Source organism: Haplochromis burtoni, unplaced genomic scaffold, assembly GCF_018398535.1.
Source record: "Haplochromis burtoni strain Fernald_Lab_line unplaced genomic scaffold, NCSU_Asbu1 Contig_9, whole genome shotgun sequence".
Taxonomy (NCBI): domain Eukaryota; kingdom Metazoa; phylum Chordata; class Actinopteri; order Cichliformes; family Cichlidae; genus Haplochromis; species Haplochromis burtoni.
Window position 1 is genome coordinate 4,435,572 of NW_024582370.1, and position 19,972 is coordinate 4,455,543.

The window sequence follows — 19,972 nt, forward strand, 5'->3', positions numbered from 1 at the left end:
CAAGAAATAAACAAGCACAAGCTAAAAAATGTGGGCCCAGATTGTAACACACATGCTCACTGCGTGGCACCATCATGTAAATCCTCGAATTAAACTGAATGAAGCCAGAATTAAACTGCTTATACGCAACATTGCTAATACTGGTGGGTATTGTTGGGGGGGTTGCAAACCTCAGCTATACTGTTAACATTATTCAGTAATGTTGAGCTTAACTTGTAGTTCAGAAGTCAACGGTAGATGGAAAGTTCTGTCAGCTCTGCTGCTATCAGGACGCTAACGACTTTACAGTCTGTCTGGTCGAATGTGCTCACTCTGGAAGAGCTGCTACAGCTGATCTGGGGGGCCGTCTGTCCTCCCAGCATTCCTACCACTGCAGCATCTCCTTTTCCCCTCGTGTCAGCCTCCGCACAGCCTTTAACAAGCCACAGAGATGCTGTCACCTTCTCTGAAAGGGCTGCAGTGTCAACTTGGATTACTGCACCTACTGTGAAGGGGCTGATACACTTTTTGACTCTTTCAGCCGCATCAAAGACTGACTTATAGCCCATGGCAATCCAAAGAAATGATGTGGAAGGTCTTAAATCCTTAAATCCAAGAACAAATTGTGTGCTCAGTTGGAGACATAAAGTTCACTGTAAAAACTCTTCTTTTCTTTCAGCACTGAGAGTAAGGCCGTTTGAGTTAGCTAGCATTTAACTGCTACCTAAATAATCATTTAAGCTGGAGAACTAAACCATAGAACAAATCTATAAGGCTTTCTGTTATCTGGAAGTCACTTTTATATATATATATATTTATTTATTTATTTATTTATTTAAAATCATATGAAATCAAAAACATGATCCTTCAATGTAATCAGTTTTTTTTTTTTTTTTTTTTAAATCACTTTTATTAGATTCAAATGCTGATTGTTCATGGGAAAAATTCTGTTTGAGTAACTGGTGAGTTACTGGAATTACATCTTTTGTGTGTGTTTTAACTTAAAAAACCACAAAAAGTTCTTAAATTAAGCAAGTGAGTAAAATCTGAGAAATTGACCATAACAAACTGCTACTTTTGCTTTGGAGCTAGTTGCTAGCTGATTTTTTATTAAGCTTTTAAAGTCAAGTGCTGTCATGTGAAGCTGCCATATATCACAATTCAAACAACATGACACAAATCAGAGTACCAACTAATAATATTTACAGTATTTTTTACGATAAATCAAAGTCAAACCTCAGCTATAAAAAAGATGTCAGATAGCAAAACAGGAAAATTATTGTGTGCGAAGCCCCAAAAGCAAAAGTAATGAAGACGTAGATTTTAACGATTTGAAAGAGAAATTTGCTTTTAGATTCTCATTATTATGATTATATGATTATACACTCACTGGCCACTTCTTTAGGTACACGCACCAGTACTGGGACCCCTGTTTTCCTCAGAAACGCCTTAATGATCCCAATTATTGGGTGGATTCAACAAGGTGCTGGAAACATTCCTCACTCACATTTTGGTCCATATTGACGCGATAGCTTCACACGGGTGCTGCAGATTTATCGGTTGCACATGCGTGATGACAATCTCTTGTTCCACTACATCCCAAAGGTGCTCTACTGGATTAAGATCTGGTAACTGTGGAGGTCATCTGAGCACAGTGAACAAATCGTCCTGTTCAACGAACCAGTTTGAGATGATTGGAGATTTGTTACATGGTCCTGTTGACACGAGGCAGGATGGATTCTTTTATTTAATTTTCATTGTCATTTTTTGTTGTCATGTTTTTTGTTGTCATGTGTTGTCATGTGTTTCCATGTGCCTACAGGAAAACCTGATTTACAGACAAGCTTTCAAGAAATCATCCACGTAAACAATATAAAAAATAATAAAAACAACCCAAAATCATAAGAGATAATCCTCCATAATCATTTTACTGCCCATTTGTGGAGAACTGTGCCAATAGCCTCAGTTTCCTGTTCTTATCTGACAGCAGCAGCCGGAGTGGTCTTCCTGCGGCTGTATGTTTCTTGTGCATTCAGAGGTGCTCTTCTGCAAACCTTGGTTGTAAGGTGTGGTTATTTATTTACTGTTACATTCTAATCAGCTGGTAAAAATCTGGGGATTCCCCTCTCAATGCTCACAAGGAAAGAGTCTGTTTTTCTAGGATATTTTCGTTAATTTCTTTTAGTATCATTCTCTGCAAATCCTAGTGGTGGTTGTGTGGGATTTTCCCCACACAACCACCACTAGGATCAGTAGTTTCTGAAAAGCCTATTGTGCATTCAAATAAAAAAATAAAATAACATAAAAATACTAAAATTTGTGAGTTAAGTGCTTTGGTAGATATGACACAGATGATGGGATAATGATACTATAGCAGTTTCACTCAGATTTCTTTCCCCACTTCATTTTTCGCAGTTATCAGAGCCAACAGTTCCAAGGAAATGATACAACCCGTCTAACACGCTGGCACAATACGTCCCTTTGACTCAATTGTTTTCCAGAGAAGTGAAAGTATGTAAATCAGAAAAGATCACATCAAAAGGTGTTGTCTGGTTCCCATACTGGATGTAATTAGGTCTGTGTGCACATTTTAAAGTGCAGAGTGAAAGCACTCTTCTGTTTTATCACCACACTTTTATAACCCAGTCACAAATGAATGTGGAGTGTGTGACTTAAAGACAGGAACCTACTGAAGTAAGACACTATTAATCTGACTATGACAGATCTTCCCTTCAAAGGAGGCCACGGTCTAATTAAGATTCCTTGACGGTCGCCTTGTGTGAGAACTTTGGCACGTCTCATTCTCTGTTGGACACCTGATGTTGGGGGCCTCACATCCAGGCTCCGTTTTAGTGGCCTGAGGTGTGACTTTAGCACTGCTGCTCTCACCCGCTGAGCCTGGGTAAACACCAACAAGTGACTTCTGTGGGAGAAACACAGTTCAACCTACCACCGATGGAGGTAGCGTGATATACAGTGTCGTGAAAAAGTATTTGCTCCCTTCCTGAGTTTTATTTTGGCATATTTGTCACACGTATATGTTTCAGGTTATTGAACAAATTTTAATATTAAAAATCAAAAACCCAAGTAAATGCAAAATGCATATTTAAAATGATGACTTCATTCATTTGAAATTCATATGTAAAAAAGTTATTTCCCCCTAAAACCTAATAACAGGTTGTGCCAAACTTGGCAGCAAGAACTACAATCAAGCGTTTGTCACGACTGCCAGTGAATCTTTCACATCACTGTGGAGGAATTTTGGCTCACTCTTCTTTGCAGAATTGTTTTAATTCAGCCACAATGGAGGGTGTTGGAGCATGAATGGCCTGTTTAAGATCCTGCCAAAAAAATCTCAGTCTAATATAAGTCCGGCCATTGAATAGGCTACTCCAAAACCACCTTATTTATTTTCTTTATTTATTTTTTGTGTAGGTAGGCTTGCTGGTGTTTTGGATCATTGCACTTCTGCATAACTCAAATGAGGTTAAGCTTCAGGGCATGAACTGATGGTCGGACATCCTCCTTCAGGATTTTCTGGTAGAGAGCAGAATTCATGGCTCCATCAGCCCCAGACCACCACACTGCCACCGCCATGTTTGACCATCGGTGTGATGGTCTTTTTATGAGAAGCTGTGTTAGTTTTATGTCACATGTAACAGAATTTAAACCTTCCAAAAAGTGTGAAGTCTTGGATATTTTCAAACACGATATTTTTATGTAAATCTAAGACGAGCCTTTGTGTTCTTCTTAGGCAGCAGTGATTTTCTCCATGGATGCCATTTTTGCCTGGTCTCTTTCTCACCACTGTGCCATGTTTTCTCCATTTGTGGCTAATGAGTCTCACTGTGGTTCGCTGGAGTCTCAAAGCCTTAGAAATGGCTTTGTAACCCTTTCTGGACTGATAGACATCAGTGACTTTGTCTCTCAGCTGTTTCTTTAGCTCATGCTGTTATGTGTTGCTTTTTGAGGTCTTTTAGGATACTTTACTTTGTCAGACAGCTTCTATTTAAGTGATTTCTCGATTCGGTAACTCTGGCAGTAATCAGGCCTGAGTGTGTTTAGTGAAATTAAACTCAGCTTCGTGATTTAACTTTTTAAAATCACGATTTAGCTTTTCACACATGGCTGGGTAGGTTTGGATAACGTTTCCCTCTTAATGAATGAAATTGTAATTTCATTCATTAACAGAGCATTTTGTGTTTACTCTGTTTTTTTTGCTTTGTTTTGTGTGATGATACATGTAAGCGTGACAAATAAGCATAAAAAAAGAAATCAGGAAAGAGTGCTGTCAAATAGCTTTTGACTGCACTATATTTGGAAAATGGAAACAAAGTCGTTAATTTCAATAGAAACTGTTTGGAAATTATCGTGTATAGCGGATTTGTTTGGAAAATGTGATCCTTCCTACATGAGTCAGAACAAAGAAACTGACTTCCAGATAAGGACTTGTTTTTGACATAGTTCCAAGTATTTCCTCTTCCTGTTGAGTAATGTTAAACTACCTGTAGGAGACGTGACGAAACGTTTCTCCCACAAAACACTACGTCTGCTGTAGCCTCTTTTCCGTTAGGCCCAGGAAAGTCCTGTGTTACTAAAAGCTTCCTGGTCACATAGGTTGTTCAAGGATAACACAAGAGTTTAAAAAGCCAGCTTTACTGAGACAATAAGCATTACAATTAATTTAACAGCTCACATTTTGGGACAGCAGTTGCTTAAAGGTATTCATGATGTCACACAAAGGAAAGTAGCGCTGTATAACGCCTGACCAAACGATGCATAATGAGCCGTTCATGGATCGCTGGTGTCTGTTGCAAACATGATGAGATGTGGCCCGCCCCTGTTGAAAAGGTGTAGGTACTTTTAGTGACCACATAGGATTGCAAAACACACCAGGAACAGGAATTTTCACTCCAGCTAATGTGTGGCTTGTTCGCTTTATCACTAATGGGGGGAAAAGTCTGGCCACAGCTTTGATCCAAGGCAGAGCATTAGGCATCTTTAAAAGGTGGCCTAACTACATGAGTTAAACTGTAAATATGGATATTCACATATTTGACTTTTGTGCTTCCAGCCTTTGCAAAAACGTGTATATTTAGTAACTATATTCAGGCTTCCACAGTTAAGGATCAATTTTGCCTTGAATATCTTTTTACCTCCATTTTTCCAGGAAAGTCATGGTGAGATTTAGAAATACTACAAATAGTATTTATGCCATGAAATGTAAGTTCGACCTGAATTATCAGTGTGTGTTTGGGGTAGATTTAGAGCACTTCTCTATCACCTCTGGGTTCTGTCTCATACAACCTGTTTCTGTGCTAGATGGTGAAATATCTGGAAAACGTATTATTGATAAAGGGCGTGCCTGATGAGGCACCTGACTGACCAAAGCAACTTAAAGTGGATTTATCTCACAGGAAAAATTCCCTGTTTCATTTTTCCTGTAATATTATGACTATGAGTGTGAGTCACTTCTGGCTGCATGTGTGAATTATCTGGTTCATCTTCCCGCTTTTCCATGATGATGCACAGCCAGACCTGAAAAGTAAAAATAAATGTTTAAAACCAGTCTGTTTGATTACTCAGTAAAATATCTGTGACATCTTCAGACCCTGTCTTTGGTGATCTTTTGTTTTGATTGAACTGAAGGTAAAAATGTAGCAACACATGAAAGGTCTCCGGTGCTGAAACCAGGAGGAGACAAAAATCCCTGAGATTTGTCAGGAAGGGGATTCGGAGTAAAAACAAAACCAAATACATGGGTCCATGCGCTGTGTGTCACAAACCCCCCCACTGCTAATATATACATACTGCTACCGGTACATAATCATTTGCTCACTAGCATTATTTTACATTTTAAAGGTTAGATATATGCTAAAAGGAATCAAATCTTTATTATAAACCTTACATATCATTATAGTTGAAGTTATTATTATTATTTCATGATACTCTTAAGCAAAATTTGCCTGGCAACAGCCACATTCAGTCTTTCTCCCCCTCTCTTTGCTTGGGTTTTTGCTTATCTCGATCCCACCTCTTATCTGGTCTCAATTCTATCGTCTGCCGCTTACCGAGACGCTTTATATTCACTTCCACTGCTGATTAAATTACTCGAGCCCCCCAAACGGGGTTTCAGAGAACATTATAACGCAGTCAGAAAGATGGCATAGTTTGGAGGCTGATGACTGTTAGCGCCTCAGGTGTATCTGTTTAAACAACTGGTTGAACAGGCTGGGATCAACTGACAGACCGCAGCGTGCGCTTAAAATTTATGACACTAGTGCAGCAGCTCAGCACAGACAATGATCTAATCAATGAGCAAACAGAGCGTGATCATGAGTTTTGGGCTTTGTTGTCTGACCGATAAGACCGCGTGTTCTATGAAGGAAGTTGGAAAACTGGGAATTGACACCATTAACCAGATATGGGTGTTAAGACCTAACTTCTTAGAGTGACTCTCACTTTTAGGTAGTGGATATTTAATTTGGGAACATCCTCCTAAAATGCAAACAAGATGTGTTTGCATACACCTCTTGGCTTATGAAAATTTCAGTGCTTGAATTCACAAGCATCCTGTTCCCTCTGTTGCAAACATGGATAAGAAAATATCATATTTCATATATCCTTGCTCTGAAAACAATGTGACGCCAGATATTTCCCCCTCTTTGGGGTTAACAGATGTTTTGACCCTTTTTAAGCCCTGTGCTGTGTTTTTTTTTAATCCAGTCTACTAACTAAAAGCTCACAGATACTTACCTTGCAGTAATAAATAGAATACTTAAGTGTGGAGGCATTTTCATGTCTGGACATGCCAGCAGAAGTTCCCATCTTCCCGTGTGATTGACACACACCATCCAGCGTGTTTAGTGGCCAGTTATTGCAGCGGTGAGCCAACAATGAGCTCCATTTGGCTCCAGGAAGGTGTGAAATGGCACACTTCTCCTTGAACCCCCTCCTGTTGGCTTTGTTGTCGGGATTGATTTAGCAGACAGGGCAGGTCAGGGGAGTGTGTGTCCTTATTCACCGAGCGCGCACGCACGCACGCACGCACGCACACACACACACACACACACACACACAACCTGTTGTGACACAGCCCCAAACTCCACCCCCTTTTACTCACACACAGTAGTGACTCTTCACCCTCCCTACTTCTGCCTCAGTACAAGTCTGACTTCAGCAGTGAGCGCACCACACGTCTGGATTAGACTCATCCATCACACAGGGAGTTTACAGCGTATCTACACAGAGGCGCAGAGCCCGACACAGGAAAGCAGCATGGGGAGCAGTATGTCATGTGTCCCCCAGCACAACTTCAGATTCTCCAGCAAGAGTTTCATACGCAGAAACAGGTAAGAACTATTCAATCTCTCCGGGTGTTCATACTGTACTTGTGTCGGTGTGTAAACAGAGCACATGTCATGCCCTTGACAGCAGATTGTTATTTTAGACACTGGCTTTCAACCGGAAGGTATTCTCGGTATTTCTTGAGGGTTTGAGAAGTGGGGTTACACAGAGGTTGTGCATTTTGTGGGGCCAGGTTCAGGATCATAATCCAGAATAGTCCCGGAGTCGTGCCTGAGCAGCCTGTCCGTCTGGCCAACGGTGTCAATGATCCAGTTACCATTTGCCTCCTCTTTGCATCTCTGTGAAGATGATCTGCCAGCTGTCGATTACTCTGTTTTCCCTCCAAAAGATGAACACACACACAAAAACCAATCCAGACTTGAGTATTAACGTGATTAATTTTGAGCTGTTATTCTTAAATGATAAGGTTTAGTCTGCTAAGTTAGTACATGACTATGTGACTATGGAGATGGCTGGCTTACACTTGGTTTTCCACCTGGTTTTCTTTTAATCCCCCAGGATTATATGCCTGGGCATGTTACCCTTGATTCAGCCTTGCTAGACCATCACATCTGGTTCTAATTCACCACTGCTTCTATTCTTCATCTTCTGACTAACGATTCAGGATGTAGTTTGGTTAAACATCTCATGTAGCTTTAAAGTTTTTTTTTAAATAAAAAGATGAGCATTGCGACCCTAAAAAGACCGTTGGTTTTAAAAGCTCAGCGGCTCAAACTTGGACAGTGATACACCTTCCAGGCAGGATCATTGGATCAGGATGAACAATACAGTCAGTGTTCCATTTTTCTGTTACCGTACAACCTCTTTGTGTTGGAGAATCAGGCCAGGCTCAGGTATTCCCTGAAGAAAAGGGGAGTGAATGGTGCTGAATGCCACAGCAGTGACTTGGAGAATGTTGGGTGTGCAAGTCCACTACCTGTCTATTATCTACAACACATTCCTCTGCCACCTTGCAGATGCAGATTACATCACAATGTAGGACCATTATATTTCTTCTTCACTGCGCATAAATGCATTTTAGAAAGTTTTTTTTTTTTTTATTGTTCAATAGGCACTAATAAATAATTAATTCTGCACATGGACTTCCTGGACGGACAACCCTTGATTCCCAGCATAAAAACAAAAGCCTGCGTTGTTAAACTGAGGACACTGGCACACATATGTACAGATAAGCAGATAAACTACAAGGGGAAGCTGTAAAAGCAGTCTCTAAAGCCTTATCTTTGCAGTGTGGGAGCTTCCTCGTGAAGATGTGACACAAATGGTAATAGATGAGGGTCATGCAAAACAAAGAGAGACATTGAATGCTGATTTTTCCCTGTGGATATCCTCGCTATCACAAACACAAGACTCAGTTGTTCTTATCATTTAAAGGGCTGGCACTGACAGAGTGGGAGCCAGGCATGTGGATGCTGATTGATTTAGGAGACAGACAACGTGATTTAAACTAAAGTGTGACTTTGGAAGGAAAAGCTTTGCTATAACAAACATTAGATTTAGGTTATTTCACTAACTGTACATAGGAGACTATATTGGAATCCTTATAGGCGTGAAGTTGATTGGGAAATAAACCAAACAGCTAAACATGGATTAGGTGGTAAACCCTGGAGAGTGAGTATTAACACATAGTTTTCCTTTCTCATGACAGCAGTCGCTTGTTTCGCAAGTATAATCCCCAGGAGGGACAGGAGAAGTCCAACAGCATCATAAATATCCTCTGCACTGTCACCCCGAGGAAGGTACGTACCTCCATCAGCTCTGAAAACATAACGTCATTCATCTACATGCCAAACAGAACTGCTCGGCTGTGGTTTTCAAGCCCTGTGCCAATCTTTCTGACTTTAAATTCAGGTCTGACTGCTTTACTGCTGACATGCCCGAACTAATATTGTGACTTGTTGGTTGCAGGAAATGTCCCCTAAAGATCTGCAGACGATAGAAAACATCAAATGGGATCCTCCGTTTGCTTACGACCCGATCAGCGGCTGGAAGAAGAGCAGCATCAATGTGAAGAATTATGGACGGATGATTCACAGCTCCAAAGTTCGTTTTCGCTTCCTCCACTGTCAGGTAAGAGCAGCAAAGCACCTTTTTTTTTAAATGACCTGTGTCGCAATGTCAGGAACACAGCTGTAACAGAAAACAAAGATTATACTGCAACTACCTCGTTGCGGTTAAAGTCATGTCCAACAATGGCCAAGCCTATGGTGACACATCATGCCAGTCATCCCTGTGCGAACCCAGTGAGTGTCAGAAGCCGAAAAAACAAAAAAACAAAACAGGTGGAGATTAACAGGATGTGGCTGCAGCCACCAAACACAATGAAACTCGCTGCCGGCTTTGACGCACTGGTTGGCTGCGAAAGATCCAATACGTTTTCCAAAAAGAGAACCGCAGCCTGTGTTCGGACATGCTTGCATAGGCTGTGGTTGTGCAACAGCTTCATGAGAAAACCTCAGGGTACAGAGAGAGTGTGTCTGATCCCAGGCACAGATAGAGGACTTGCTGGCTCCTCGCGGTGGGAACTGCAATTTGTCAAAGTTGTGACACAACAGCTCTGTCAATAAGCGTAAAAAAAATTAATTGAAGCAATGACGTCACGGTGGGAAAAGAACATACTGTGCAGTAAAGAGCAAAATAATACTGTAACAAGACGGTGGGCACTCAGTGAATCAGAGGAAAACGCTTGAGTAAGATGGTGTGATACAAAATAAACAGTAATAACGTGCGCCTCCGCACGGGCCTTTATGCATACACAGCTTCATTTACCTGCAACCGGAGATTGCAGTTTTAATGCAGAACAGTAATCCTCACAGGTGGGATAGATTTTACTACACGGCACATTTGGCTCATCTTCTCTTACTGTCTCTTCAGGATATACACGACTGCTACCTGGATCTGTTCCAGACACACCTTCATTTTGTTTCCAACAACACAACCGGACTGACATACCAGGTGAGTTTTCAAAATTCAAGCAACCTTATCAACAATCCCTTCCTTTAAATCCTCACGATTTCAGGTTAGATGTAAAAAAAAAAAAGATTGTCATTTCATCATACGCTCTGACATAGATCCCCCTGTCAACCAGCACTTTGTTGGTAAACAGAAGGTATGATTACGTGTCTTCACCTGCCTCATAAAACGTGAGCAGCCATTAATCATCAGTAGCTACCGCCAATTAAACCCCTTCTCTAAAAGAGACAGCTAAGCACCTGTGTGGAGTATTAGTCAGGTTTATAGAGGACGGAAAATGGAAGTCAGACATGAATACATCATTGGCTTCCAAGACTGACCTCACTGTCATGGTGAATAATTTTTGGTTAAGAACTAGAGCTGAACAGATGGCTCAAACAGATCATATAGCAGCTCTGATGACGATGCAGTGAACGGTTTGTAGTTTATGAATGTTTGTGTGCAAGTGCAGAGAATAGAATAGCTCTTTATTGTCATTGTGCATGCACAACGAAATTGTGGGTCATTATCAATAGTACACAGCAGGAATAAACACAAAACGAAAGAAATATATGCTATAAAAATAAGAGAAAGGCACACATTAGAGAACAAGTTGCAAAGTGAAATGAGTGAAAAGCGCCATGACTGAAGTTGTTTTACTGTTTATGTGCAGGGGACTCTTCCGTTGAAAGAGCTCACTATCTGCAGCCTGCAGCAGAACTGCAATCACAGCCAACCCCAGGAATTCGCCTTTCAAATAAACGGTATGTTTGACTTCAGTAGAAAGGACACAAGTGGTTGCTGGCATTGTGCCGTGGTATCCAATAATGCTGTTTTGTTTCTTTGGCTTTGTGGAATTTAGGTAATTGATCACTTAGACTGAAAATGTATGACGTAGAGCTGCGGATGGCTCTTTTTGATGATGAGACAGACTGACACAATTTTTATTTATTGTTTTAATCTTCTGTTGTGTGGTCAGCTGTGTCGAACCGCCTCATCAGTTATAGATCAAAGTAAAAATTCTCCTCTCTTTAGAAAAGAAAACCCCCCCCACTATTTCCAGACTGCAGCAGTTCCACTGTTATCACATTCTGGGGATTCAAAGGTCCCGCAATCCCTCTCACCTCTTCACCTCCTCTCAAAACCGAGATGAACCAGAGCTGAGCCCCCTCCGCCTTCGGTCAGGGGGGGCCAAACTGGCCTTAAAGACCCCGCTTGTTAGACAACAGGTGCACTTCAGCCGGCCCAGCTGTTGAGCAGAAAAGCCCAGCTACCGCTGTTAATCTTGTCACCGCCTATAATCTGTGGTGCCACTTTCCAAAAACTGCTCAGGTTAAGGCTTGCTGAAATGCCACTTAGCTTTTGAACTTTGAATGGGCAAGAAAAAAAAAGCATCCGAAAGTTTTTTTTAAATTAAACTCACAAAAAGCTGTTGTGGCTACGTAGCTCTTGTAATAGCACAGGAAATAAAAACAAGAGAAGTGGACTGGACTTTTATATCTGCTGCCAGAATATTGACATTCTCCGGTGTTGCTCTTTCACGCTTTTGGTTTCGCAATTTCCCAGATCAAGCCTGTTATTCAACACTGTTGTTTTTTATTGGTCGGTTTTAAACTTCATTAACCTTCCCCAGGGCACAGCTGCCCGGAAACATTTGGAGGAAGCGTGAGGAAGTTCTGAGTCAAAAAGGGAGAGCTGATGTACATCGGCTCTCTGAGGGAGGCCGACGTCTTCCTCTCACTGAGTCGAAAATGCGCTGTCGATGACTTAGAAGGGTGACTGTGCAAAAGCAACACAAGAGGATGTGTAAAAATTCCTGGAAGCTTTTACAGATGTAGCTGTGAACGCAAGATGTTTATTGTGGCACATTTTCAACAACAGTCAATGACCTGACTGACTGAAAGCCGGGAGAGACGTTTTCGTAATGTTCGCGTTGCTCGAACTTAAAAAAAAAAGAGGAAAGATTTGAGGGAGTGAAAAAGATAACTTTAAGTTTTAGGGAGTGCTGTGGTCACGGTCTAAAATTAAGACCTGCAGTGAAAAGAAAGTCAACACAAGACTCCAGACGAGCTGCTTATTAAGGGAGCAGTCAACAGGTTCACGGTTCCAGACGATTACAGTAAAAAGCCAGTGGACAGGAATGAAATAGACGACCTATCTGTGCTGGTTATCTGTGGTATGTGTGGGACTGATAGGTAGAGGGAGATTCCAGATCTATTCACCCCAGGTCCTGTTCATTCCTTCTGGATAAGCACTGTGTGGGAAGGAAAATCTCCTACAATCCTTAAATACCAAACACAGCAGGTCAGAGGGGTTTTTCCAACATAGGTCTTACATGTGGTTGTCTGTCCTGAACATGTGTTCATATTTATGGCCCTTATTACATAACGCCTCACAACATCAAAGCAGGCAGACTGTGGACATGAATAATCTGCCACTGTGAGATAAAAAAAAAAGGGCTTAGAAAGAGGAAGCGGTTTACATTTTTGACCTGTGACCTTTTACATCCTGCAGGCGTCAGCTTGAATCCCATCATCGTCTACTTCGCCAACCAAGAAGAAATGGACATGTGGTTTGGGCTGCTCAGAGAAAACATTGAAGCTAATGGAGGAAATGCAACGTCACCAGAAAACTACACTAGAGTGAGAGTAAGTTCATCAGCCTCGCCTGTGGTTTTTTGGCCTCTGTATGTGTGTGTGTGTGTTCTTAAGTCACACATTGAATTAGCCAGAAAATACTTTGGCTTCAGTCCTGGCTCATAAAACAGGATGGGTGCGTGCGTGTAGATGTAGGTGAGTCAAGTGGGTCACTCACTGCTGGCTCTCCCTGAGGCTTCGATACTAGGGAGTGGCCTTGACCGCATCATGGCCTACATCAAACTAACCCTCACATCTGTGCAGGGGTAAAGTGCTGACTCTACACCCACAGGTGGGGAATTAGTTGATAAAACACGTGAATGTGGATGTATCACGAAAAAAAAGAGAAAAGAAACAGAGTCATGAGTTCTTTAAAACTGTGTTGGCGTACAAGCCGGGGAAGGAAAGCAGACGAACACGATTATGTTTCAGGAAAAGCCGAGCTTTTCTTATTTACTCAGGTGATGATCCGACTCGCCTAACTCATCTCTTGTGTACTCACTCGTGTAGCTCAACAAGGACAACTCTCTCGAGGGAAGAGAGGAGCTGAGAAATTCCATCAACAGAGAGCCAATCCACGAGTGGGAAGGCTCACAGCGAGACAGCCTGGGCACCATCACCTATGTCACTAAGGTGCGACTGCAGCACCTGCCCTGCCTGGTACGTCACCTCTGCTTCTTATCAAGACTGAATCACTGCTATGGGTCACTTGCCTAATACTGTACAGACGGTAACAAATGATACATTCATGTTTTCAAACTCTGAGAATTTTTCCCATGATTATAGTCAGGATAACATCAGCCCTTAATCTAGGTGACTCACATAGTTTTCACATTGCGCAACACAAACACAAACATCAGCTCAACAAAATGTAAGGAGTGAATGAAAAGGGTGGAGTCTATATGTGTATATAATGTCCTTCAGCTCCTTTTTGTTTCCTGTCATGGTGCACCAGCAGTGCGAGACACCTGCAACCTGGTTGCTCCTGAAAAACATACAAGAAGACAAAAAAAAAAAAGTACCGCAAACAGGGCTTCGTTTAGCAGCCAATAATAAAAACAGTAGTCATGACACAACTTGCGTGGATCTCTGCAGTTTATTTTCTGTGGGAAAAAATCGGCAGTCCCATTGAAGTGCTTGAGATTTAGGGCCTGGGTGTGTGAGAGGCATTTGCTGGGCTCACGCAGTGACTCGACTCACCTCACAGCTGGAATGTCAGCTGTCTATCCAGACACGCCCTCCGAGAGAGAGAGAGAGTGAGAGTGGAAACATAAACCGTCCCTCTGCCGCACCTTTAAATCCCCCCACTAACTGGTTCTGAGTGGAGATCCTACTGAGATTTAAAGTGTACCTCTCACAGCGCCGTATTAAAAGATAATGTCGCTGGTTTTGTTAACGTTCGCACAGGTCTTGTGGTTGTGTTTGCACCGGAGGTTATTCGTATCTTATCACTGCTTGAGTTATCAGGGCTTGCCTTCTTACCTTCAGAAGTAAGGTAAAAGACCCAACGGAGAACAATACAGAGAAAACCCAACAATCAAGTGCAGGAATAAAATGTAAATATTAAAACACCAGGAATAAACAGTACACAGGGGAAATATATACAAACAGGAGGCATACATACAAATCAAGTGAAAGGCACACATGGTAAAATATGTAAACAAGATATACAAAATTGGGAAACTGTATGCAAAAATGTTGCTTCTGGTTGAAAAATAATATAAATTCTCAGCAGAAGAAAACCACACGCTTCATAAATCTCTCTGTCCTCAGGAGCAGAATGACAGGCTGCTGGTGATGTACCCATCGACCCTGATCATCCTATCAGAGGAGAACGACGGGCTCTTCTATAAGGTGAGGTTGACCCCTTTCTGATGTTCAAATGAGTCACAGGCTCAATGCATCCGACATATTAAGAGTGTGCACGAGAAAGTTGTGTTAACCTGTTGCTATACAATTGCAGGGAAAACTTCCGCTCAACATGATTACAGTGACCACGCCCTGTCAAGACATCAAGCCCAACACCTTCATGATTGAAGGTAAACACTGTGAATCAGTGCACTGCTCTTTAGTCATATCCATGTTAAAGAGACTTTAATGAGCCTGCATTCTTATGCATGTTTTTGTGCTAAGTGCCCTTTTCCATGAATCTGCTAGCGTCACAGAGTGTAACCCCCCCCCCATATGAATGAGCTGGTTTTATCCCTGCTGAATGACAATCTTGCTATAGCACATTCCAGTGAGCAAGTGGACCGAATGACAGGCTTTGTCCTCCCCTCCTCTCTTCCCAGGCAAGATGATCAACCCCATAGTGGTGTCCTGTCTGGACAGGACCGAGTTCTGCGACTGGATCCAGCAGTTCAAAGCTGCTGACGTGCCTGTTCTCAGCCCCCCGCCTCCCGTCTATGACATCATCTACACCCCGACGAAGACAGAGGTGAGGCCTGCTTTCCTTGCTTTCAGGGGACAAACATAATTAAACTGACCACAGCTGCTATTAAGAGAGCTATCTCTTGTGAAAATATGGGTGGAGTGAATTAAAGTATGAGTCTGGCCTTGCCTCTTTTGTAAACTAACACTCAGCATGATTATATACTTGACTTCCTCTATTTTTGCTACTGTGTTACCAATTTAACAATTTACTGTAGGTCTAGACATGACCAAAGTCTGAAAGATTTATTCACAGTCGCTTGCTTTACATATTTAATGCGTGCTTTGTGCCCTTTAATCTCCAGGCCCCTCAGTTTGACAGGTGGAGTGGACACAGCCAAGGAAGAATGGAGTCTGTTAAGTCTAGCCAGCCCCCAAGTGGACGAGGATCCCGAAACCTTCAGTTCCCAATTCTTGACGAGAACCCTCTCACCCCTGGGTACTCCGAGCCTCGTTGTGTAAGTCGGCTGTGTGCTACTTCTCAATCATGAGTGTTCAAGTGATCTAATAAACTTAATCGCACGCACCAATATTTGCACAGATATAAATATGGTCAGAGTTGTGAAAAAAAAAAAAGCCTGTGTTTGTTTTGTTGGAGCTGAGCAACCAGATGCTTTCTTTCACAAAGTTAATTATTAAGCAAGGTGTAGAGACCAAAGTGCTCCTGTTACAAAGGCTCCGGTGCTGATCCTCAGGCCTTCAGCAAAGAAAAGGAAAAACAGAACAAAGTCATTTTCACTCAAATGATGCCTATCTGCGAAAACTCTAGATTTGGAGTCATAAGAGACCTTTAGCTTCTGCTTCAGCAGTTTCCTAATCATTCTGCATTATCAGGACATTTGACCAAACTCCTCCAGGAAAGGGGGGGCGGGTCCTGTAAGCTGCCTGCCTATCCAATTAGCTAAAGCAGAGCGTGCTGCACGCCCAGATGCTAGTGTTCAGCTTCAGATCTAAGGCACAAATTAAACAGAGACATTTTTCTCTCACACTTACATGACACTGTTTGCTAAAAACACGAGCAAACAGAAGCTAAAGAGACAGTCTGTGCTGGCACATGTGATCTAAAGCTCCAGTTCTTGGCTGACTTTTGTCCTTTGGGTGTGTTGTCCTTACAGTACAGTTCCAGCCGTCCTTCTTCGACTGAGACTGCCCAGCTAGGCAGCAGAAGCAATAGCATATCTTCCCACACGAGGCCCGAGCGTGACCTACGACCTTTGTCGGTGCGCTACTCATCCCCTCAGCACAGCTCCTACCTCCAGCCTGCAGAGAGCTCCAAGCTGTCTCAGCTCTACAGCATACCCTACTCTGCCCAGCACCGGGCCAGCCCGCAGCGGTTGGAGAAAGCTCCACTTGTCAAGGTAATTCAGTCTGGCGTCTAACTCGATAACCGAATATTCCCTTTGAGACCGCTGACGTATTTTACGTGTCATGTGTGCAGTAACCTAAATAGACACCAGGCAATAGACTGAGACATGCATATGGTGTTAACAAATGGAGTAACACTGCCACTTAGGCTGGTTGAAAGATCAATTTAATCAAAGATGCAAGGAATGAAATCTCTCTTAGAGTTTATAAACAGAGCTTAAGCCAGTCTGGTGCACTCTACTGCTCCACTGGTGCAGATCTGGAATAACTCACAAAGACACAATCACACTGTAACACTTACAACTAATTGTGGATTAGTTGATTTTTCTACTTCCTGTGTCTATTGTTACAAATGCAAGGAAATTTCTCCTTAATGTAAAGCTAACTCCTGCCTCTGTTTGAATCCTCTCCAGTCTAACAGCTGGAGCACTCCTCAGACATCCCTGAAGTACTCCCTTGACATCTCCCAGCGCCACTCGGATATGTGTGCCCCACGACAACCCTTATCGCCTCTCTACGATGAGCCCTGCACCCCCGAAATCTACTCCTTGGAAGAGGCCAGGCCAGTGGTAAGTGGGCCAATGATACTGGATCCACAGGTTCAATTTACACCTGCACAGCCTGTCTGATATCAAGCAGTGCAAACACCCATAAACACATGAGTATTTGGTCATATGATAACTCTTTTTTTAGAGCATGTCAAATCTTCTATAGAAGTTTAAACGTTTTAAATTGTGATTTAGCCAACCAGTCATTTAATAATTTTAGTTTGGCCTAATTTACTAGTGCAGTAAAATATTCAGTTTTACTGCACTATTCCTCTTTATGAAGTCATCATTTATTTTATTGGATACATTTACTGTCCACTGTAACTGAGGAATGTTGCAACTTTTGTGCTAAAAATGCACATCTTATTTCTTTGTTTCTTAGCCGCGGCTCTGGCAACAGCTGAATCAACAGCAGTACCACCACCAGGAACCCCAGATGCTGCCCTCCTCCTTCCAGCTCCACGACCCTCCTATGGGTGGACGCGGCAGGAGAAGCCTGGTCCTGACCAACTCCCAGGGCCACGCTCTGGACCTGGAGATGGACACACCTGAGAACCAAGCGCAACAGAGAGCAGAGGCTGTGTCGAGGCTAAAGCTGCTGCCTGTGCCAGGTCAAATGCAAGAGCAGGTGAGAGGCACAGAGATACTCATCTCCCAGGACACTCCGGTTTCTGGAATGCAGTAGTGCAGAGTGAAATGATAAACTGTATGGTAGCACAGCAAGTGTGCTGCAGGTGATATTTAAACAGGTTCAGAAGAAACACACATTTTTAAGAAATCATGAGGATGTTTGTTGTAACTGATCACAGGAAGTAACTGTCTCTGTTTTCACATCTGCTGACAGATACTTCACCCGTCGAGCTCTGCCAGAAAGCCTGCTCAGATGCATTATGGTTACTCACCAGGTAAGAATTAAAGGCATGCAATCAATAGCCAAATAAAACATTCCTTTTATGTTTAGAACGCCTGCGTGTCATTTTTGTGCTCCTAGCCCAGATAGGAAATGTTTTCATTTCATCCTGTGAATAAAGATACAGAGCCCTTTTTTTTCTTCGTGGAGAAACAATGGAGACTCTTTGAAATCTCCAATCTCAAAGTTTGAGCTATAAAAGTCAGCACTGTGAGCCTGTGTGCCTAAAAGAACACACAACATTGGCCACGCTCCAACCACACTGTAAATTCAACACTGTGCGCACTTTGGTGTGATTAAACTCCCGGGTCTGTCAGCAGGTAGACGGAAGGTTAAAGGTTGCAGATTTGAAGGTGTAGGAAATGTGCAAATGTGCCAGTGAATTAGAGCTTAGTGTCGCTCTAAATATGCTGGTGCAGTTGTCCCAACAGGGCGAAGCTCAGTGTAAGAGAACACTGCTCAACAGATTGGATTTATAACCCCACTGTGACTGACAGCACACAACTGCTCACACAGGCTCTGCTATCATTGATGAAACAAGACTAGGATTTCTCTGATCAGTCCAGATTATCTGATTATCCAGATAAACTAGTAAACATGATTTTACCAGGTGATTTTATTTGACGGGCTGCACGTTTTTTACTATTGACCATAAATAACAAGTGAAGGTGGTGCAGCAGGGATTATGCAGCTCTACTGGTTTTTACAGTAAGACCATATTTTGGGACAATAACACCATAATTACTTTGGGACTGTTTCCAAGTTTACTTAAACAGGGTGAGGTTTGCTTTTTGCTGTGTGAAACTACAAGTATGTTAATCGTCTTCAATTCTTATAGGTCGCAATTCATACCTCGAACCCGCAGAACCAGATGACCAGGAAGTAGACTATGACAACATTTGGGAGTTCGACTGTGATACAGGAATGATCCAGCCAACGGCTGGAATTTCAACAGACTGGACAGGATTAGACTTCGGGGCCAGAGGGCTTGGTGCCATGGCAACACCACAGAGATGGTCATAAAACAAAAAGGATGGCCCGGCGCTCGTCTGGACGTGTGCAAACAACAGATCTCTATCAGGGGGATAATAAAAGCCGGCAAGCACAGCAAGCATCGTGCTGGTCCCACTGTGTACAGTAGGAACCAACAAATCCCAGGAACTGCTTTGTTAGACGTCGGGCAGTTGAGCAGAGGAATGACGGGATGAAGCAAAACGTTATGGAGGTGGCAAACAAAGGCTTCAGTTGTCTGTTTAATATGTAGCATTTGTGGAAGGAGACAGTAGAGGATGCTGTATATATATACTGTGTAGCTTGAATAATATTTTCTAAATCTGCTATATGCTGTAAGTGCACTGTCATTGGTTTTATCTGTAGCAAACCCAGTTTCTTTTTAAAAAAAATATTTATAGGTTTTTCAAACAGGCTGTTCATTTCATATTATACTGTAATGTGTAATGTTATTAAAGCATTCCATCAGGGCTTGTTATAGTAAAGAATATATGTATATTTTTGTAAATCTTGTACACTTTTTATTTTATTGTGCTATACTGTCAAGGCAAATAGATGTGGCTGTAACTGACTAATATTGACTTAATAATAATAATAATAATATCAGAGGTGCACAGTACTGATACCTCTGTGGCTTTTTTTCATTTTTGTTTGAGGTGCTTATTTATATTTGGAAATAAAAGTGTTAAAAGTTTCAGTATATTGTGTCTGTTTTGTCCTCTTCTGCATATAGTAATAGGAACACTTTAAAGGTAATAATTTGTCAAAGTGTC

General features: G+C 42.1%; 1 protein-coding gene across 1 annotated transcript; it reads left to right on the forward strand.

The window, feature by feature from the left end:
• The first annotated feature begins 7,121 nt into the window (after positions 1-7,121).
• Positions 7,122-19,896, forward strand: plekhn1 (pleckstrin homology domain containing, family N member 1). Its single transcript, XM_042228477.1, has 16 exons — positions 7,122-7,331; positions 8,996-9,086; positions 9,256-9,417; positions 10,222-10,302; positions 10,973-11,063; positions 12,814-12,947; positions 13,446-13,595; positions 14,709-14,789; positions 14,899-14,974; positions 15,227-15,372; positions 15,671-15,823; positions 16,481-16,723; positions 17,144-17,299; positions 17,661-17,906; positions 18,123-18,183; positions 19,027-19,896. Exons 1-16 carry the CDS (start codon positions 7,258-7,260, stop codon positions 19,209-19,211), a joined length of 2,130 nt encoding a protein of 709 aa, XP_042084411.1. The 5' UTR covers positions 7,122-7,257; the 3' UTR covers positions 19,212-19,896.
• Positions 19,897-19,972: the final 76 nt, after the last annotated feature.